The sequence below is a fragment of the Monocercomonoides exilis genome (genome assembly GCF_001643675.1).
Source record: "Monocercomonoides exilis strain PA203 chromosome Unknown scaffold71-172346, whole genome shotgun sequence".
Taxonomy (NCBI): Eukaryota; Preaxostyla; order Oxymonadida; family Polymastigidae; genus Monocercomonoides; species Monocercomonoides exilis.
The window spans coordinates 19944-42527 of NW_027150616.1; the positions used below are offsets into that span (position 1 = coordinate 19944).

The 22584-nt window shown below is 35.9% G+C and overlaps 5 protein-coding genes across 5 annotated transcripts; 3 read left to right on the forward strand and 2 right to left on the reverse strand.

Annotated features, from left to right (window-relative positions):
- Positions 1 to 2109: 2109 nt before the first annotated feature.
- On the forward strand, positions 2110 to 3204 carry MONOS_16686 (uncharacterized protein; the record flags this gene model as incomplete). The annotated part of the gene is made up of 1 exon (XM_067869572.1): positions 2110 to 3204. One exon carries the CDS (start codon positions 2110 to 2112, stop codon positions 2980 to 2982), a length of 873 nt encoding a protein of 290 aa, XP_067718807.1. The 3' UTR covers positions 2983 to 3204.
- A 1615-nt stretch (positions 3205 to 4819) lies between these two features.
- Positions 4820 to 7189, reverse strand: MONOS_16456 (uncharacterized protein; the record flags this gene model as incomplete). The annotated part of the gene is made up of 4 exons (XM_067869364.1): positions 4820 to 5294; positions 5457 to 5894; positions 6011 to 6267; positions 6464 to 7189. 4 exons carry the CDS (start codon positions 7187 to 7189, stop codon positions 4820 to 4822), a joined length of 1896 nt encoding a protein of 631 aa, XP_067718808.1.
- Positions 7190 to 10275: 3086 nt separating this feature from the next.
- On the reverse strand, positions 10276 to 11545 carry MONOS_18369 (uncharacterized protein). The gene has a single exon (XM_067871383.1). The coding sequence runs from the start codon at positions 11420 to 11422 to the stop codon at positions 10472 to 10474; it is 951 nt and encodes a 316-aa protein (XP_067718809.1). The 5' UTR covers positions 11423 to 11545; the 3' UTR covers positions 10276 to 10471.
- A 3534-nt stretch (positions 11546 to 15079) lies between these two features.
- MONOS_18370 (uncharacterized protein) lies at positions 15080 to 15555 on the forward strand (the record flags this gene model as incomplete). The annotated part of the gene is made up of 3 exons (XM_067871385.1): positions 15080 to 15130; positions 15176 to 15335; positions 15452 to 15555. 3 exons carry the CDS (start codon positions 15080 to 15082, stop codon positions 15553 to 15555), a joined length of 315 nt encoding a protein of 104 aa, XP_067718810.1.
- A 932-nt stretch (positions 15556 to 16487) lies between these two features.
- On the forward strand, positions 16488 to 18377 carry MONOS_16187 (uncharacterized protein). Its single transcript, XM_067869101.1, has one exon. It carries the CDS (start codon positions 16771 to 16773, stop codon positions 18019 to 18021), a length of 1251 nt encoding a protein of 416 aa, XP_067718811.1. The 5' UTR covers positions 16488 to 16770; the 3' UTR covers positions 18022 to 18377.
- The last annotated feature ends 4207 nt before the right edge of the window (positions 18378 to 22584 follow it).

Sequence of the window (22584 nt, forward strand, 5' to 3'; positions counted from 1 at the left end):
ATGGGTTTTTATTCGCCTTTTTGGGGAGCAGTTTAATGGAAATGCTGTGCTTGTTTTTTTGTTTCAGCTGTTCTGGCAAGGGAAGAAGCATAGAAGGAAAGATTGGACAGAAAGAAAGGACTGGCAGATGGACGGATGGTCAAGAAGAATTTTTTTGAAGATCTGATTCCAAATGCATGGAACGGGGAAATACAGTCACAGAGCATGTTTTCAATTCTGGGATGTGCTTCGATTAATGGCAAGGCTAAGGCAAGAGAAAAAGAACGTTTGAACTTGTTTGATTTATCAATCAACGCTCATGAGTTTTGAAGACAGAAGTGTGTTTTCAAAAAATTTCAATCAGATGAATGTTTGGCAGAAGAAGAATATGGAGGAGAAGAAAAAATTGGAACATGGAAAAGGATATTGCCATAATAAAGGTTTTTTTTTTTTTCTTATTTTTCAAATAAGAATTATTATTTTTTTCTTCAGGAATAATGATGTTTGCTGTTGTGTTCAATGCCTTTGGACGAGCATGGAATGAAGAAAGACTGGCTTTTGAGCACTTTTGTCAATAATAGCAGGGCGCTTCGATTGAAAAGCTTTTGAGCAGGCTATACGGGGCGTTTGTTGTTTTTGTATGTTTCTGCAGAAGCATACAGAATGGAAAAAGGAATTTCACCTGATGGTTTTGCAAAGCCTTTTTACTGGAGCAGCTGAAGAAGAGACAAGCGAAGACAAAAAACGGAATTCAATCCTATTGGGATATTTTGCGGGATTGAGCCAAGAGGAAAAGCAAGCCATTTGGAGGGAATTCTGAAGCGAGACTCATGAGAGCAGAAAAATGAAGAATTTCTGTGAGCGAATTGCATTTCTCATCTTCAACAGCATTTCTTTCATCATCTTCAATCCCTCTTGCTCTCCAAACTCACATTTTTCAACATCTCAACAGCAAATGATATATGCTCACCTTCAACCACGATGTCAACCCAAACATCATGTTTTATGAACAGTTGCTCCTTTTCATCAGTCTGCAATGGGTATGATGGCGGGATTATTCCTTCTCTGAACAACCCCTTTGCCTCTTTGACCACCTCGAACACCTCGTTTGTTGGATGTTATCGGACAAGGAATGTGAAATGTGAAGGAACTGCAGAGGTACCATTGAAACCAGACAGACAGAACGAAACATTCAATGGAGCGAATGAGTTCATTTGGTGTGAATGGAATGGATCGAAAACAACAGGAGAAGTTGACGATAAAACTGATCGTACTTCAAATGGCGGAGCAATCAACATGAACAATTTGGCATCTGCCTCAATTTCTATTCAGCATTGCACGTTCGACAACTGTTATGCGCATTATGGAGGCGGGGGAGTCATATGCCGGCAAATCAAAGCATTTATTGCTGAAGACAATACATTCAATGCATGCACAGCTCTAAATTTCTATGGAGGAGGGTTGTATGTTTATTATATAACTTCGTGTGTTCGGATCAGCGGATGTGAATTTCAGAATTGCAAAGCAAATTATTATGGAGGAGGGCTTTATCTTGAAAATTTTCAGGTTTCAGGAGCAGGATGCATCCCAACAGAAAATGGAGAAGGGGAGAGTGCATGTGTGTTCGACTGCAGTTTCACTTCATGCTTTGTTGAAAATGCTAATGGTGGAGGCATGCGTTGTTATAATATTCCTGTTCAAGTCAAGATAAGGAGCATTCAGTTTATTTCATGCAATGCATCATCAAATGGGGGAGGATTGAGTGCGGATCCACGTATGACAACAGCGCCAAAAGATGGATATTATTTTTATTTCTTATTTTTTCATGAATGCAAATGCAGAAATGCAGCCAATCCATATGGGCACGATATGGTATATTTTGATTATTACAATGTCTTTTTGTCTTCTGAAAATCCATTTCATGAATGTTACACCACAAATACAGATGAAAAGAGAGTGTGCTATGGATATAATGCATCGAATTCTGGGAGTTGGGCATATCAGCACACGGAAAAGAAGGATTGGCTGAAAGACAAGACGATCTATGTTTCTGTGAATGGAAATGATGCATCTCCACTTTGCGGGTCAAATGAATCAAATCCGTGCAAAACGGTGAAGAAGGCGTTTGAGATGTGTGAGGTGCAGATAAGCTTGGCAATCACATTAATGGATGGGAATCACACAAGCGAGGCAACAACAATTGAGATTGGAGAAAAGAAGATTTCAGTCATTGGGAAAGGCAAAGATAAGAGTTCGATTGGAACAGGAGCCCTTTCATTATCATCAGCAGCTGGAGCGCTGTTCAGTGTGACAACAGGTCACATTGGTTTATTGCACATGAAGGTTGATTGTAACTCAAATTTAAGTCCTTCTTCGCCGAGTGTGGTTGTGGTGTCTGATGGGAGTGGGTCACTCTCATTGGAGGATGTGATCACCACGAGTGTTTCTTCAGGAGACTATGTGATGTCTTCGTCAGTGTTTGTGGTGCCGCTGTCACAGCTGTCGATGGTTGATGTGGAGATCAAAGATATGAATGTTGCAAAACCATTGTTCTCTGAGCTGGATCTCTCTTCTCCTTCTTCTTCTTCATTGTCGTCATTGTCGTCATCTGCACTGTATCTGACAGCCACAGCATCAGGAGATAGTGTGCTGGCGAATGTGAAGGTGACGAATGTGAAGTTGACTGAAGGAGATGGGGTGGTTGTGGCAAAGAGTGTGAAGGCAGGAGAGACGTTCGGGATGATGAGCACGAGAACAGAAGGGGAGCAGAGTGGTTGTATATTTGGGAAGGGAGATTCTGAGATGTATTTTTGGTCACATGTGAAATTGGAGGGAGGAATAAAAAATCATAGGTGCGTTGCGATTTTGTTTCTGTTTTGTTACAACTCGTGCAACCCACATAAAATAAGCACCATCACTGCTGTAAAACACGAAATCTCCTGTTTTATCAAAGAAAGGAAAATCGGTTTTATTTGTGAAAAGGAAAGGAAGAAAGGTGAGTAATTTGATGGAACATCAACGATTTATTCTTTCTTTGAAAAAATAGAGTATTTGGGTTAATTCATAATTTTCGATGTTTTGCAGAAACAAAAAAAAGTGGACAAGTTTCTTTGTTGAATCCTTCTATTTTTTCAATGTAACAATTCATATGATTTTTATTTTTTTATTCATTAGCCAACTGCTTTTGAATGATTTTTCAGACAACAAAGTTTTTCTTTAAAAAAATTTCAGTCCTTTCTTTTTTTTCATTCTTTTTTTTTTTCAAATGTAATTTTCACAACAACTTTTTTTTTATTACAAAATGAAAAAATCAAACAGTTTCCTTGTTTGAAAAGAAATATGAAATTTCGGAACAAACTGTTGAAGAATTTCAAAAATGATTTGTTGATGAACAAACAAACAAATGGATAAAAATATGGAAAGAATGAACATAAGATGAGAGCATTTTCGCAGCAACAGATGAATGAAAAAGGAAAACGATAACTTTTTTTTGTATTTTTGTCAAATAATATCAAATTCTTCTGATTTATCAATCACTCGTTTTCATTTTTACAGGGGGGTGGGGAAATGAAAATAATTATTCATTGAGAAATCAGAGGAATTAGAAAATGGGTTTAATCATGATTCAAATGAGAAATATTTATCAAAATGAAAAATAAAAATTAAAAAATAAATCAAATCTTTTTTATTAGAAATAATTTTTCTTCGTTAATGTTTTATTTTATTATCTTTATTTTTCAATCTCAACCACAAGGCACTCAATGACATTCAAAGTTATGATTTCAAAATTAATCACCCATATTGATTTTTTTTGGAATTGAATGTTTCTTTTAAGCTTATTTTTACTTTCATTTCTTTTTTATCAGTACAAATTATTCTTTCACAAAGCGATGAAAAAAAAGTTTTTGAAATGCATCAACACTGATTCATTTGTTCTTTTTATGTTTTTATTTTCCAATTTCAATTTTAATAGTTTATTTTGATGAGGGAGATTGTTCATCTTATCCCACAAGTTTTCTGTCTAAAATATAGGTTTGAAATTGAGATTGGGATACTTTGAAATGGAAACTTGAAAGTGGGTGATTTTTTATGGGATCATTAGAATCGACTCTTCAAATATGATAGATGGAATTGGTAAAAAAAAGTTATTTATTGAAATATAAATATCTTTCGAATAACAAATGTGTGTTTTTTTTGAAAAACTCCACAACAAAAATTTTGTCCCACAAAAAATCAAAATTGATCATTTTGTTTCCATCATTCATTTTTGTTAATTCCACATTTGTGTTAATTTCACATATCAACGAATTTTAAGTTTCAATAAGATCGATATTACATAAACTATTAACTTTCTTTTCATTTTTGTTTTAAAAAATTATCTTTCAGTTGTAATTTGTGTCAAACAATTATTATCATAAATATTGACCTTTTTTGTTTCATTAATTTGAATAGACATTTTGAATTTTTGAATAATTATAAACATTTCAACATTTCAATGAGTTGAAAATACGAAAAGGTGAAAAATCGTTAATCCTGTATAATTTTTTGAAAGTTAATAGTTATGAAAATATAGAAGCAATGATACATATGAATGAAAAACTATTATTAAATATTCGAACAAATTAATTGATTACATATATTTTATTTAAAAACTAATATTATCTGCAATTAAAACATCAAAAGGTTTGAAATCAAAAACTCAAAATGATAAATATCATTTTTTGAATCAAATCATGAATCGCATCTTTTTGTTGAGGTTATTTTCCTTTTTCTTTTTTGTTCATCTTTTTCTGATTACGCTCATTTTCTTTCAAAGAATTTTTTAAAAGGAGCAAATGCTTCACGAATCTTGATAATGCCCAATCTTTTTTTTGCATATTATTATGTAATATGCATGATAGAGAGTAGAAGAAGAAGAGGAAAAGGAGGAAGATGAGGCAGAAGAGGAAGAAGAAGAGGAGGAAGATGAATATGACTGTGGAGGGATAACAATTTCAGATGTCTGGCTGCTAGTGGTGGTGATGCTTGGAGAGCAGGTGATGGCTGGAGAATGAGAAGAAGAAGCCAGCTGAATAGAAGCTGTTGCTTCCGCTTCCGCTTCCGCTGCCACTGCAGATGATGCTGATATTGAGACTGACGCTGTATCTGACAGCTGCTTCGCAGACGACATGCTTTCCAGGCGCAGTGCAGTTTCTGCATCGATTTCGAAGCTTTTCTCGCTGATGGCATCCACCTCATATTCTCTCTCCAGCTCTGGGATCGGCCTCATCGTCGACATTCTGTGTCTTTCTGCCATTGGGTTCGCGAATGAGTCACTTTAAAAGGAGCACATGCGGTTGAATGAAGAAGTGACGATAAATGTGAGGGGGTCCGGGTGTCTTGAGAGTGGGATGTGGTTCTTTCTGATCTCGTGGATAACATTGTCCCTCAAAAACAGCGACTTTATCTGCAAATTGAATCTGTTAGTGAGCACATACACACAACATGTGAACATAACATCCCCAAGAACTGTGCGCATCTGATGATTGAGCGAAGACAAGCCAGCAAAAAGGCTCTCAAGAAGCTTGTTCAGAGAATAAGACAGCTCTTCGGTGCGAATGAGCAGCGTCTTTCCCCTCTGCACTGTCTCTTCTGTCGCATACTTGCTCTTCGTGATGGTTGCGATGTGCCTCCGGATCTGCGCCCTTTCGTTCTCCATCTGCGCAATCAGATCGGGACACTTCTCCCTCCTGCTCTCTTTGATCACAAGTGTATACGACAGCTGATACTGCCTCCTATCCACCTCGTCAAACGTCCCTGATTGGATCACCAAGAAGTACAGGTTCTTCAGCCAGCGGAACAGCAGCCGCACGCGGTTGATGGCAGCACGGGGAGTTCGTGATAGCACACTTAAGTATCCAGCCGCATGTTCACCTCTTTCACCGTCGCCAGGGAAACAGAGAGAAAATCCACATTCGACGTCATGTGGATCATCTCAACTGTTTGAATGTCCCGAAACTGCTCAATGAGGATGCCGTCGCGTATCACAAACAGGATGCACAGGTTGCTCAGCCGCTCCACATACACGTTGAGTGAAACCGACGCACGGAAAGTGGTGGTGATGGTGGGGATGACAGGCTGGATGGTGTCCATCGACTGCTTCACAGCGCCTATTAGCAGCTGTTCCTCCATTGACGGCTGCCCAGGTGACTCTAAATGTAACATCTCCTCGATCCTCTCCAGTTCTGCACTCAGTGCATCCATCTGCCTCTGTGTTGTTTCAATCGTCCTTCTGATCAACGAATCTCCCTGTTCAAAGAGATCAATCGCATTCTAGTTCTGAAGTGAAGTCTGCGTCTGGGACATGCGCTGCTGGAGGAGGTTTGTGTGTGTCTGGAGATGCTCAATGATCAAAATTGTCGACTCACACGACACAATCTGCTGTTGCATCGCCCGGATGCTGTGCATCAACGCCTTGCAGTGGTAGTCCACAAACTCCTCAAACTCTGAGTGTGAATAGTTCTCTTTGAAGAATAAGCCAGATATCGTGTCTCTCCCTGTGAACCCCTTCATCATGCTCTACGAACTGTGTGTCTGTCACAAGTTCACTGCTTGTCGGTAGATGTTTGTCAGCGTGTTCACAATCGCCTGCCTGATCGTTTTTCGTCTTTGAACATTGAACCTGTGCAGAATCAGGCATTGACCCAGAAGAAGAGAGGTGATCAGGAACATTTATCTGCTCAGTCACACTTGAAAACGGAAAAGTTTGCGCAAATGAAGATAGAAGCGGAGAAGAGGCAGGTAAGACAGTTGTGCCATACCCAACGCCACCATTTCCTCCTCCTCCGCTGCTGCCACTGCAACTTATGCTGCTGCTGCTGCCTTTTTCGCTGTCTGTGACATTTGCCTGTGCAGATGCTGAAGTTGCTAGTTGGTGTATCGCATCCTCCTGCACAAGCGTGGGGATGATCATCGAGAAAAACGGGTTGAGCAAGTTTGACGAAATCTGCGTTAGAATCTCCTGGTTCGTCTGCTGAGTGTAGACCACATTCGCTTTGCGTCTGAACAGCGACAGCTTGCTGTACATGCGTGCGTAGTCTTCCTTGTTGATGTTGATGACCAGCCTTGTTGTCTTGTGCATCCGATCAACCAATGTGTCTATTTCTGTCCCATTAACAGTCTCCATCCCCTCCTTCTGCAAGATCCACGCTATCCTTCCCAAAAGATACATTGTGCAGCCCTAAGAGTCCACTAATTGGTATTCTTTTGCTTGAGTGAAAGAAATCGGCTCAATCTTCAGGTACAGCAGGCCTCGCTTTGGCTGCTCTTTGCAGAAGAACATGTTCAGCAAAGATATGCAGTGCTGGGTCAGTTCTGACGTGTTGCTGAAGGAAACAACCAGAAAGCCTTCTAAATTGGGTTGATAGACAGCTGAGCGTGGGAGATAAGAGATACGGGCACGAGATAGAGTTATTTGTGTTTGTGGGGTGCAGTTGTTGTTGAGTGCCCTTGGAGATTTCTGTGATTGGGCGAGCTTTCGCTGTGCTGATTGGTCATCTGAAGAAGAAGAAGCAGAAGCAACAGAAGCAGAAGAAGAAGTAGTAGTAGAAGAAGAAGAAGAAAGAAGGAGAAGGAGAAGGAGAAGGAGAAGGAGAAGGAGAAGGAGAAGGAGAAGGAGAAGGAGAAGGAGAAGGAGAAGGAGAAGAAATCACATGATTTGAAAAAATTCTGTTTAAAATGGATTGTCCCTGGGAATGGCGCTCTTCGAAATCAAAACTGTCGATTGTAATGGAAATAAAAATATATAATAAAAAATAATTAGTGTTGCATTGATTATAAAAATTCCTCAAAAGAACGCATACACCCTCCCTATTGCATAAGCAGAAGATTGCCCAATCACTGATGCTGCCATTCTCCTTTTCCATTATTTCCCAGCGTTCCTTTCTCCATCTTTCTTTATTCCCTCAAAAATATTCAGCTTTTGATGTTATCATCATCTTTTTTTCTGAAAAAATATCTCCAAATTTTATTCTTTCCAATAACTGTCCAATTGTTGGCATTCTTCTTCAATTTCCCCTCTCTTCCAAATGCTTTTAAATTGAATTTTTTTCATCCCCTCTCCCAATTGAATACAGAAAATCTTCAATTCTCATTTGCTGGTTGTATCTCGGAATCCACCTCTCTTCTGATGTTCTCCTCAGAAAAGCAAAGGAATGGCCATTTATATAATTTATCAGATTCTTGCACTCTGAAAAGGCCATGGATGGAAACATCTTTAAGATAAACAAGAACAATAAAAAATACAAACATTGAAATGTTTTTTCCAACAATCAATTTGCTGCATTTCCTTCCTAGATGCTTTTCTTTAAAATCATCTTGCCTAATTCCATCATCAATTCCCCTCCGTCACTGACCTTGTTACTGAGAAAAAATAATATTTTCTATCCTGCAGAAAATGTTCATTTTCTATTTTCTTATCCGATTCATAAACTTACACGGAAAAAAGATAATTGAATTATCAAGCATACCACAACATTTTTTCAATCACTTTTTTTTTTTTAAATGTCATCGATAAATTGCATGTTTTCAAGTTTTTCAACGATCTTTCTTCAGATTTTCAAATAGATATTTTTAATATGAAAATTTAAAACAACAAAAAAATTACTCATGAAAGATCAACGATGCAACGATTTTATGATCTCATAAAAAATCACACAAGTGATAACTACATTGTGACAGTTCATTATTTGACTTTTTCTTTCTCAAATAAAAAGTCTTATTAATAATTGAAAAGCCTATTTCACTTCAACTGAATATTCACAAGTCAATCTCGAAAAGCCGCGTGATTATCCATTCTCCAATTTTTTTTCTGATCTCAAAAATCATTTTCCATCTTCATTTCAATTATTTCTTTTCATTTGGTTCAATCTTTGTTGATTAGGTTTTCTATCTAATTTAATAATAATTCATTTTTGTAAAGTTATGAATATCATTTCAAAAAATAAGTTGATTGTTTCTTATTTTTTTATGATTTTTATTTTCCAACTTTGAATAATGTTGAAATTTAAAAGTTTTAATAAAATATTGAATTTTTTATAGCAATTAACTGTAGTGGTTTTATGAGTTTGATTAAAAACAGTTGAAAGCATTCAAGCAACCTTTTGATCACTTCGTTTGCGACTTTTCAAAAATAAATCATTATAAAATAAGATTGCAAATCAAATCCATAATCATTGAACCAAATGAAAAGAAATAATCGAGATGAATATGGAGAAAAACTTATGAGATCAGAAAATGATTTGGAGAATGGATAATAACACAGCTTTTCGAGATTGACTTGTGAATATTCAATAGAAGTGATATAGAGTTTTCAATTATTAATAAGACTTTTTATTTGAGAAAGAAAAAGTCAAATAATGAACTGTCACAATGTAGTTATCAATTTCAAGTTTCCATTTCAAAGTATCCCAATCTCAATTTCAAACCTATATTTTAGACAGAAAACTTGTGGGATAAGATGAACAATCTCCCTCATCAAAATAAACTATAAAAATTGAAATTGGAAAATAAAAACATAAAAAGAACAAACGAATCGGTGTTGATGCATTTCAAAAACTTCTTTTTCATCGTTTTGTGAAAGAATAATTTGTTTTGGTAAAAAAGAAATGAAATCAAAATAATTAGAAAACAAACATTCAATTCCAAAAAAAATCAATATGGGTGATTAATTTTGAAATCATAACTTTGAATGTCATTGAGTGCCTTGTGGTTGAGATTGAAAAATAAAGATAATAAAATAAAACATTAACGAAGAAAAATTATTTCTAATAAAAAAGATTTGATTTATTTTTTAATTTTTATTTTTCATTTTGATAAATATTTCTCATTTGAATCATGATAAAACCCATTTTCTAATTCCTCTGATTTCTCAATGAATAATTATTTTCATTTCCCCACCCCCCTGTAAAAATGAAAACGAGTGATTGATAAATCAGAAGAATTTGATATTATTTGACAAAAATACAAAAAAAAGTTATCGTTTTCCTTTTTCATTCATCTGTTGCTGCGAAAATGCTCTCATCTTATGTTCATTCTTTCCATATTTTTATCCATTTGTTTGTTTGTTCATCAACAAATCATTTTTGAAATTCTTCAACAGTTTGTTCCGAAATTTCATATTTCTTTTCAAACAAGGAAACTGTTTGATTTTTTCATTTTGTAATAAAAAAAAAGTTGTTGTGAAAATTACATTTGAAAAAAAAAAAGAATGAAAAAAAAGAAAGGACTGAAATTTTTTTAAAGAAAAACTTTGTTGTCTGAAAAATCATTCAAAAGCAGTTGGCTAATGAATAAAAAAATAAAAATCATATGAATTGTTACATTGAAAAAATAGAAGGATTCAACAAAGAAACTTGTCCACTTTTTTTTGTTTCTGCAAAACATCGAAAATTATGAATTAACCCAAATACTCTATTTTTTCAAAGAAAGAATAAATCGTTGATGTTCCATCAAATTACTCACCTTTCTTCCTTTCCTTTTCACAAATAAAACCGATTTTCCTTTCTTTGATAAAACAGGAGATTTCGTGTTTTACAGCAGTGATGGTGCTTATTTTATGTGGGTTGCACGAGTTGTAACAAAACAGAAACAAAATCGCAACGCACCTATGATTTTTTATTCCTCCCTCCAATTTCACATGTGACCAAAAATACATCTCAGAATCTCCCTTCCCAAATATACAACCACTCTGCTCCCCTTCTGTTCTCGTGCTCATCATCCCGAACGTCTCTCCTGCCTTCACACTCTTTGCCACAACCACCCCATCTCCTTCAGTCAACTTCACATTCGTCACCTTCACATTCGCCAGCACACTATCTCCTGATGCTGTGGCTGTCAGATACAGTGCAGATGACGACAATGACGACAATGAAGAAGAAGAAGGAGAAGAGAGATCCAGCTCAGAGAACAATGGTTTTGCAACATTCATATCTTTGATCTCCACATCAACCATCGACAGCTGTGACAGCGGCACCACAAACACTGACGAAGACATCACATAGTCTCCTGAAGAAACACTCGTGGTGATCACATCCTCCAATGAGAGTGACCCACTCCCATCAGACACCACAACCACACTCGGCGAAGAAGGACTTAAATTTGAGTTACAATCAACCTTCATGTGCAATAAACCAATGTGACCTGTTGTCACACTGAACAGCGCTCCAGCTGCTGATGATAATGAAAGGGCTCCTGTTCCAATCGAACTCTTATCTTTGCCTTTCCCAATGACTGAAATCTTCTTTTCTCCAATCTCAATTGTTGTTGCCTCGCTTGTGTGATTCCCATCCATTAATGTGATTGCCAAGCTTATCTGCACCTCACACATCTCAAACGCCTTCTTCACTGTCAGACAAGGATTTGATTCATTTGCCCCGCAAAGTGGAGATGCATCATTTCCATTCATTGAAACATAGATCGTCTTGTCTTTCAGCCAATCCTTCTTTTCCGTGTGCTGATATGCCCAACTCCCAGAATTCGATGCATTATATCCATAGCACACTCTCTTTTCATCTGTATTTGTGGTGTAACATTCATGAAATGGATTTTCAGAAGACAAAAAGACATTGTAATAATCAAAATATACCATATCGTGCCCATATGGATTGGCTGCATTTCTGCATTTGCATTCATGAAAAAATAAGAAATAAAAATAATATCCATCTTTTGGCGCTGTTGTCATACGTGGATCCGCACTCAATCCTCCCCCATTTGATGATGCATTGCATGAAATAAACTGAATGCTCCTTATCTTGACTTGAACAGGAATATTATAACAACGCATGCCTCCACCATTAGCATTTTCAACAAAGCATGAAGTGAAACTGCAGTCGAACACACATGCACTCTCCCCTTCTCCATTTTCTGTTGGGATGCATCCTGCTCCTGAAACCTGAAAATTTTCAAGATAAAGCCCTCCTCCATAATAATTTGCTTTGCAATTCTGAAATTCACATCCGCTGATCCGAACACACGAAGTTATATAATAAACATACAACCCTCCTCCATAGAAATTTAGAGCTGTGCATGCATTGAATGTATTGTCTTCAGCAATAAATGCTTTGATTTGCCGGCATATGACTCCCCCGCCTCCATAATGCGCATAACAGTTGTCGAACGTGCAATGCTGAATAGAAATTGAGGCAGATGCCAAATTGTTCATGTTGATTGCTCCGCCATTTGAAGTACGATCAGTTTTATCGTCAACTTCTCCTGTTGTTTTCGATCCATTCCATTCACACCAAATGAACTCATTCGCTCCATTGAATGTTTCGTTCTGTCTGTCTGGTTTCAATGGTACCTCTGCAGTTCCTTCACATTTCACATTCCTTGTCCGATAACATCCAACAAACGAGGTGTTCGAGGTGGTCAAAGAGGCAAAGGGGTTGTTCAGAGAAGGAATAATCCCGCCATCATACCCATTGCAGACTGATGAAAAGGAGCAACTGTTCATAAAACATGATGTTTGGGTTGACATCGTGGTTGAAGGCGAGCATTCCGATGTTGCTGTTGATATGTTGAAAAATGTGAGTTTGGAGAGAAAAGCAAATGACATCGAGGGAGTTGAGAGGAATGTGGTTGAAGATGAGATAAGAGATTTGCATGTCGAAATACTTCTTTCTTTGCCTCCTTCTCTTCCCCTTGCCTCTTGGAGCCATCTCGCAAAATGTCTTAATAAGCTCACATTCCATTGTCTTGCCTCTTCCACTTCTTCTGATCACATGCTCTCTTAAAACATCCTTTTCTCCGCTTTTCGTCTCCTGTCTTCTTTCCATATTCCATTCACATTCATCGCTTTTGAATATTCACTCAAAAGTCCCTATTATCAATTAAAAATAAAGAAAAAAATATTTAAAATGTAATACAAAATATCACAAATCAGTACCATTTTCTTTTTTCAATCTTCTTCCTTTTTTCTTTTCTTCTTCTCGAATTTTTGTCACATTTCTTCTTCAGCCATTTCTTCAATTTTCCGATTATTCTTTTCTGTTGCTTCCCCTCCTTCTTTTTCAAAATTCAACATAAATCTTCAAAGGTCTCCTCTCACATTCATTTCATTTAACACCTCTGGCTCATTCTTCAATATTCTCAAATTTTTGTCATTGCCTGATTTCTCAAAAGCATCCAATATGCTCTTTTTCCCATGTTCATTCGTTGCCTGAAAATGCCCTTCCGCAAATCTTAATCCCTCAAAAAATAAATAAATATTTGAAAAAATTGGAGGAAAAAAAAATAATACAAAACACACTCTAAAAATATGTTTATTGCCAATCTTCACACACTTTCTTCTTCTTCTTCGAGTGCCTCTCAAAATATTGTTCTTTTCTGCCAACAACACCCAGCTGATCTGTCTCCGCTGCCAATCTCAACATCAATGAAAGTGATTCTGTTCTGCTTCCAACAACTTGCTTATTTCCAATCCTCGGCACTGCTTCCGCTCGAATAACTCTAATAACAAAAATCCTTCAAAAAGATTTGGATGAAGAGGAAGCAGAAAATGAGGGAGGATGAATCAATGGCGCGGGGAAAGCAGATGAAAAAGATGAAAAAGATGAAAAAGATGAAAAAGATGAAAAAGACAAAGATAAATAAAAATTAGTTGAATTCGATGAAGAAGAAACACTTGCAGAAGGTGATGAAGGTGATGAAGGCAGAGAAGAAAAGGAAGAAAAGGAAAGAGAAGAAGGCGAAGAAGATAATGATTAAGAATGAAATAAAATTATTTCATATGCTTGGGTCGTGTAAAGAAAAACATGACGAAAAAGTCGAAGAGAAAAAAGCAGATAAAGAAAGTGAAGGTGATGAAGGTGATGAAGGTGATGAAGGTGATGATCAAAAATGGGGAGAAAAATACACATTTTCATATCATTTGTAGGTGTATACGAAAACATGATGGCGATGAGACAGATAAGGCTGACAAAAACAATGAGGCTGAAGAAGAAGGGGGAGAATAGACGAAAAAGTCGAAGAAGACAATGAAGTCGATGAAGTCGATGTTATCGAGATTTCAAATAACGGATATTTTCTGGTCGAAGATGGCTTCAAAAAAACCTTGTTCCCTACTCTTGTGGATATTGCTTCGATGACACAAGGCTAAGGCGAGTATTAAAATATTCAAAGTCCATTTTGCCTGCAATTTTCCTCCAGCTGTCTGTATAATGCCAAACTGTCTGTTTTTCTTGTATTTTCGCCTCTCAAGCCAAGCAATCAAATTCAGTTCCATCGCTCCCCTTGGTCCGTAAAAGCAACGTCTTGCCCTTCTCATCTCAAGAAATGCGCCATGTTCTGCTCTAGCTGCCTCCAATGTCCTGTTTCATTCATTTGCCTCAATCGCCCCAACAATGCTTTTTCTGAAAATGTCCTCTTCCTCTTTTTAAAAAACGCTCCCTTTTCATAGAGATTGGACATTCTTCCTTTTGAGCTTTGGCATTTTCCAACCCCGTTGACTTCTGCTCCATCAAAACTCATTTTTCATCGTATTTCTATCCATCGCGCATGTTGAGTCCAAAATAAGTCACATAAATATTTATGATAAAATATATTCAGGCTCTAATATATTTGCAAAATAACATTTGTCTCGCTTCCTTGCTGTTCTTATCTGCAAAGAATAAATCGTCCATTTTATATAAATCTTCAGAATCACAAATTTGGAGAGGTTACAGGTGATAATACCTTCACAATATATGGAATAGAAATAAGTGCATACATGTAGTTATTTGAATTCAACAATTAAATTGTTGCATTTCCTTGTTCATCCAATTATCACAATTATCAGGCAGAATTCCATCGTTGGCAATATTTTTCCAGTGATTCAGGTAAACATAGGAAAAACTATTTCTAATTCTGCAGGTAATGTTCATTTACGGAATTCCCAATCGATGAATAGATGTTCAGGTTCTTTCAAATCTGATGATCTGAACATCCATTACAAAAAAGAAACAAATTGATGAATCATTTTTTTTTCCTGAAAATGGCTGAGTGAAAAAGGATTCGGCAAAGAGAGTTGTGCAGTGGGCGAGATTTGATGTGTTGTGTGAGGTTTTTATATTTTTTGAGGCTTTTCATGGTTTTGATGGTTGTGATATTTCTCACAGATTGTGAAGGGGAAATGTGGGTTTTGTGTGGTGTGATATGGGGCTAAAGAATTTTATCTTTTTAGGGGCAAGTGGGTTTGCGGATGTGGGGTTGGGATTGGGTTTTGGGGGGTGAATGGGGAGATTTTGGGTTGATGTTTGGAGAAAAGTGTTTTTGTGGAATATGGATTGACAGAGACAGCAGGCAGGAGTGTGTGGAAGAGAATAAAAAGGGAGAAGATGGAAGTATGCATGAGAGAAGGGGGTAGTGGAGACGGGGGGAGAAGGAGAAAAGGGGAGAAGCAGAGTATTATTATTTGTGTTAAAATATGGAAAATTATGTTTTTGGAAATTGGAAATAGGAGTTTGTCTTGGAGGAGAATATTTTGGGAAAGGATTCTGGAAAGGAGGGAAGCATGAGGTTTGGAAGGGGAATTTATGGCTGGTGTGTGGGACGTGGGATTGAGTTTCTATTGAATGCCATTTGCAGAAGAAGAAATGAGTTTGCTTTGGGAGCGTTGGGAGGTGGAAATGTGGTTCTGCAGAAATAGGAAGGGGGAAATGGGGTTGATGCACGAAGAATATTTAATAAAGTCCATTTTTCCTTTTTTTTGAAGGATAGGGAAAAGAAGGAAGGTAAAAACAGAAGAGCAGAGGGCATGAAATGAGGCGAAGAGGTGCTACAAGTTGATGGTGGCATTCTGACGAGATGGAATGAAGATTGACGTTTGATGACGGAGTAGTGGGGAAGAAAAGAGATACGATTGGGAACGGAGTTTATGCAGGGAGTATGGGAGAAGAAGCATGAAAAGAAGAAGTGGGGCAGAGATATTGGGAAAAGATCATGAATGCAGCCAACGAAAAAGAAGAAGAATTACATCATTCAACTTTGATCTTTGTATCACAAAACATATTTTAATGATAACAGGAACTGTGTATGCTCAAAAGAAATGTGAGGAAATTGAATTTGGAAAAAACACACAAATTGACAACGCTCAAAAAGAGATTCTAAAGAAAACAGTTGACAAATAACATTGGAGTTCTGTTTCCATTTGGTGGAACTGAAGGAAAAAGATACTTTTCTTTTGGGAATATACATTTCAGAAGCAGGAGAAGAGGCAGGAAAAGGGAACTAAGCTCATTTTGATCTTGACGGATATCTTGTTGAGAAGTATGGTAGGCATTTGGAGGGAATTCTGAAGCGTGGCTCACGAAAAAAGAAAAATGAAGAATTTCTGTGAGAGAATCGCATTTCTCATCTGTTTCCCCATTCCACTCATCGCCCTCCATTTCCTTTGTTTCATTTTCCAAATTATCATTTTTCAACATATCAACAGCAAATGAGGCATGTTCACCTTCAACAACTCCGTCAATCCAAACATCATGTTTTATGAGCAGCTGCTCCTTTTCATCAGTTTGCGACGCGTATGATGGCGGGATTGTCCCTTCTCTGAACAATCCTTTGGCCTCTTTGACAACCTCAAACACCTCGTTTGTTGGGTGTTGTCGGACAAAAAACGTTGTATGTGAAGGAAATGCAGATAATAAGAAACAGCCAGAGAGACAAAGCATTACAGAAAATATAGCGAATACGTTCACTTGGTGCGAGTGGAATGGGTCGAAGGCTACAGGAAATGTTCAAGACGGTTCTGACAGCGGTTCGAATGGAGGTGCAATTTATATGCATAATCTTAAGTCTGGAGAAATGTTCGTTACGCATTGTGCATTCAATGACTGTTACGCAAGTTGGGATGGAGGGGCCATCATGGCCCATATAATCAAATCGGTAGACATCAGCAACAACTTTTATAATTCTTGTATTGCTCAAAATCAATGTGGCGGAGGAATGTGTGTTTATGCGATTTCATCATGTGTTCGGATCAGCGGATGTGAATTTCAGAATTGCAAAGCAAATTATTATGGAGGAGGGCTTTATCTTGAAAATTTTCAGGTTTCAGGAGCAGGATGCATCCCAACAGAAAATGGAGAAGGGGAGAGTGCATGTGTGTTCGACTGCAGTTTCACTTCATGCTTTGTTGAAAATGCTAATGGTGGAGGCATGCGTTGTTATAATATTCCTGTTCAAGTCAAGATAAGGAGCATTCAGTTTATTTCATGCAATGCATCATCAAATGGGGGAGGATTGAGTGCGGATCCACGTATGACAACAGCGCCAAAAGATGGATATTATTTTTATTTCTTATTTTTTCATGAATGCAAATGCAGAAATGCAGCCAATCCATATGGGCACGATATGGTATATTTTGATTATTACAATGTCTTTTTGTCTTCTGAAAATCCATTTCATGAATGTTACACCACAAATACAGATGAAAAGAGAGTGTGCTATGGATATAATGCATCGAATTCTGGGAGTTGGGCATATCAGCACACGGAAAAGAAGGATTGGCTGAAAGACAAGACGATCTATGTTTCTGTGAATGGAAATGATGCATCTCCACTTTGCGGGGCAAATGAATCAAATCCTTGTCTGACAGTGAAGAAGGCGTTTGAGATGTGTGAGGTGCAGATTAGTTTGGCAATCACATTAATGGATGGGAATCACACAAGCGAGGCAACAACAATTGAGATTGGAGAAAAGAAGATTTCAGTTATTGGGACAGGCAAAGAGAAGAGTTCGATTGGAACAGGGGCACTTTCTCCACCATCAGCAGCAGGACCGCTGTTCAGTGTGACAACAGGTCACCTTGGTTTATTGCACATGAAGGTTGATTGCAACTCAAGTGCAAATCCTTTTTCACCGAGTGTGGCTGTGGTGTATGATGGGAGTGGGTCACTCTCATTGGAGGATGTTGTGATCACCACGAGTAAAACAGGAAACTATGTGATGTCTTCGTCAGTGTTTGTGGTGCCGCTGTCGCAGCTGTCGATGGTTGGTGTGGAGATAACAGATATGAATGTCTCAAAATGAATATTCTTTAAAACTTCTATATCATTTTTATCAAAGTTATCTTCTATTTCTTGTTCGTTTTCTTCTCAGATTGTTTTTCTTGTTTTTTCGATGCCTGCAACGTGCTGTTATTGCTCTGCGAGAAGGATAAGAGAAGAGCATAAGAGCTCTGAACACTCATGTTTCAACTAATGATATGTTTGATGCTGCAATAAACAAAAGAGGAGAAGAATCGATTGAGATAAAGATGAACTTGAAAGGGGTTTAAAATGAGAAATGATAATATTATTTCAACATCACTTCGCATTTCAACTTTCATTTCATTCTTTATTTTCTCCTTTGTCTGGAAAGAAACAAATTGACTGTTTATTTCACAAAAACAAGCCACTTTCCAGGAAATCCGACGGATTGAAAATAGAAAGGATGTCTGAGCATGCAATTGATGCTTTATTACAAAAATGCGATGTGAAGCTTTCTGATTTCCATGCAAAAACATTCAACTTCCTCCAAAGAAATAAAAAATGAGAACAGATTATCAATCGAAAAATAGAAAATCAAAAAGAAAAACCCGAGTGGTCATTCTCAAGCTGATGTGTGTTTCTCAACAAAAAATCTCAAGTGAAAGAAAGAGAAAGAGAAAGAAAAAGAAAAAGAAAGAGATAATTATTTCAGGAGCACAAACATTGAGAAAGACAAAAAATGAAAGCGAAGGAAGCTGAATAAATGCAAATCGAAACAATACATACAAGGAAAAAAAAAATAGAAAAATGAGCATTAAGCAATAAAAAAAAAAAAGATAAAAAAGAAAGAAAAAATATTTTTCAAAAAAACGATATTTAACAATTGGAAAAAGAAAACAATATATTTCTTTTTGGAATACAACATCGAAATGAAATGACCAATATTTTTGGCACAAGCAATGCAAACAAATTATCTCTGTTTCAATTGAAATTATTCAACAGAGAGCATTCTTTGGTGATTTCTGAGCACAGATAAAACAGTTTATGAGGGGGGAAAACGAAACAAACAAACAAACAAACAAATAAATAAATAAATAAATAAAAACTCAAAAGAAGAAGTGAAAAATAAAGAAGGCTGGAAAATCTGAATTTATTTGAGTGAAAAAAGATAAAAGATAAAATTAATACAAAAATAAATACATTTTCAGGATTGAAGCAAAACTTTGGAAACACCAAATAAAATAATTAATAATATTCATTTTGTTAAATATAAAAAGAAATAAAATAAATTCTGCAAAAGAAAAACAAAACAAAAATGAAAGAGCACAATTGTTTCTTTTGAATGAAAAAGGGATCATCATTTTTGCAGAAGAGCAATTGAAAATAGTGAGGAATGAATAAAGTTGCCTCAAACTTTCAACAAAAGAAGCAAATAAACACAGATTATCAGCAAGAAAAAGTATTGAAATAAAAATTGAGAGAAAGAAAGAGAAAGAGAAAGAGAATAAAAAAATAATAATAAAATGAAATAAAATAAAATTTAAATGCAATCCAAAGCAGAATACACAAGAAGATAAGGAAAGAAGAGGATTGCTCAAAAAGCATTCAACATCGAGTGGGATTCAAACAAATGAAAAGAAAGAAATAAAAAACAATTGAATGATATGAATAGAAAATAGAAAATAGAAAATTGATATAGAAAAGTTAGAAGAAGAAAGAAGATAAAGCAAAAGAAAAGAAGAAGAAGAAGAAGATTATCTGAATAAAAAGAAAATGAAAATGAAAAAAGAACAATAAAATTTTGATTGGAATAAAAAAGATATCATATAACAAGAATATTCTTATCGAATTGGACAAAACAAAGTTGTGAAGAAAGAAAGAAATTGAAAAAATGTTTGAAAAAAAGAAAGACAATTTCTTTTTTGTTTTTTCTGCTCAGCATTCATTGAGAATGGAATAAACATTGAGTGAATGAAAACATTCTCATTTTTGTTGTTAATATTTTCTTTTCTTTTATTCTTCCTCTTTCTCCTTCTCTTTCTCCTTCTCCTTCTCCTTCTCCTTCTCCTTCTCCTTCTCCTTCTCCTTCTCCTTCTCCTTCTCCTTCTCCTTCTCCTTCTCCTTCTCCTTCTCCTTCTCCTTCTCCTTCTCCTTGTATCGATATAACTTCATCCAATTGTTCATCTTCTGTCTGCTCATTTCAAACACTTTCGATAAAATCTTCTTTTCTTCTTCTTCTTCTTCTTCTTCCTTCAAATTATTTGTCTTTATTTCTTTTCTTCTTTCTCTTCTTCTTCTTTTTGGATAGAATACTTCTTCTTCTTCTTCTTTCTTTTCCTTTTCTTCTTCTCTTCCTCTTCTTTTCAAATCACAAATATCCTTCAGAATGCTCAAACAATCAGAATTTCTCCTTTTTTCATTGAAATTCGATGAAATTGATGAAAATGAAGAAGAAAGAGAAAGAGTTGCAATTTCATTGAATTTTGATGATTTTTGAGGGAATATTGAAGATAATGATGAAATTAATGAAATTAATGAAGATGATGAAGAAGATGAAGAAGATGAAGAATGAGCAAGATAAGAAGAAATTCCACATAAATTGATATCAAAATCTTTCTCATTTGTTTTTCTCTTTTCCTTCTTCTCCTTCTTCTTCTTCACAAAATTCATCATATTCATCCTCATCTCCTTCTCTTTCTTTTTCTTCATTTCTTCCATTTTTATCATCAAATATATCAATTTCTTCATTATTATCATCTTCTTCTTCTCTTCTTCCTCTTCTTCCTCCTCTTTCTCTTCCCCTTTCTCCTCTACTTCTTCGTTATCTTTTTCATTTTCTTCTTCTTCTTCTTCCTCCTCCTCTTCTTCCCCTTCCTCTTCCTCTTCCTCTTCCTCTTCCTCTTCCTCTTCCTCTTCCTCTTCCTCCTCATGTTCTTCTTCTTCTTCTATTCTCAATCTCTTTCTTCTCCGTTTCATTAAACGATCAAACAATTCTTCTTCCTCTTCCTCATCTTCCTCTTCTTCTTCTTGTTGTTGTTGTTCTTCTTCCTCCTCCTCCTCATCATCATCATAATCTTCTTCATCATCCTCTTCTTCTTCCAATTCATAATCTTCTTCCTCTAAATCTTCTTCTTCCTCCTCTTCTTCCTCTTCTTCTTCTTCTATTGTTTCATAATCATCTTCTCCTTCTCCTTCTTCTTCTCCTTCTCTGTTATCCAATGAAATAAACATCTTCCAAAATGTTCTATTAAAATTTTGAATGAAAAATGGAATTATTCTTTTTTCTTTCTTCTTCTCTTCTTTTTTCTCTTCCTTCTCTTTTATTTCTTTATATTCTTCATATTCTTTTATTTCTTCTTTATCTTCTTTCTCCTTCATTCTCTCTCTTCTCTCTCTTCTTCTTCTTCTTCTTCTCATCAGCATTTCATTCATTCTTCTGAATATTCTGTTTATTTCTCTCAATTTCTTCTTTCTATTCATTTTATTCATTTTATTCATTTTATTCATTTTATTCTTATTCTTCTTATTTCTTCTTCTTCTTCTTCTTCTTCTTCCTTTCTTTTTATTTATTTCTTTTTTTATTTCTTTTGTTTCTTTCATATTCTTCTTATTCTTCTTATTCTTCATCATTTCTTCGATCTCTTTTATTTCTTCTATTTTCTTCTTCTTCCTCAAAATCGAGTGAAAAGAACGAAAGAGAAATGAATAGAAGAATTGTGGGCGGAAGAATAGAGATTTGAAAAGGGGAATATTCAACGAGGATGAAGAAGAAAGAGAAAGAGAAGAAAGAGAAGAAGAAGAAAGAGAAGAAGAAGGAGGAGAAGAAAATGAAGAAGAAGAAGGAAAAGAAGAAGAAGAATGAATATTGCATAAAGAAGAGGAAGATGATTGTATAGGAGATGTTGATGAAGAAGAAAGATGAGAAGAAAGAGAAGAAGAAGAAGAGGGAAAAGAAGAAGATGATGATGAAGATGAAGAAGATTGTACAGATAGTGTTGATGATGATGAAGGTAATGTTAATGATTGAGAAGAAGAACTAAATGAAGAAGGAGAAAGAAGAGGAGGAAGAGATAAAGAAAGAGAACAAAAAGATGATGTTAAAGAAGAAGATGAAGAAATAGAAGAGGAAGAGGAGGAAGAAGAAGAAGATGATGATGATGATGTTGATGTTAATATATCTTTGTCTCTATCTATTATTCTACTGCTATTATCATCATCATCATTATCAATATTATCATCATAATTGAAATAAATATTATTATTATTCTCTTCTTCTTCTTCTTCTTCTCTTTTATTATCTTCTCCTTCATTATCTTCATTATTATTATTATTATTATTTTGAGTATGAATGTATTCATCAGAAGATGAACTGTTCATGTGAGAGAGGAAGTGAGTGAAGAAAGAATGAAGAAGGAAGGGAGACAGAGGAAGAGAATATGAAGAAGAAGAAGAAGAAGAAGAAGAAAGAGAAGAGGAAGACGAAGAAGAAGAATTTAATGGAGAAGGAGAAATAAATGAAGAAGAAGAAGAAGATGATGATGATGGTGATGATGATGAATTGAAAGAAGAAGAATAAGAAGATAAATAAGATAATGTTATTGAAGAGCACAAAGAAGGAAGAAAA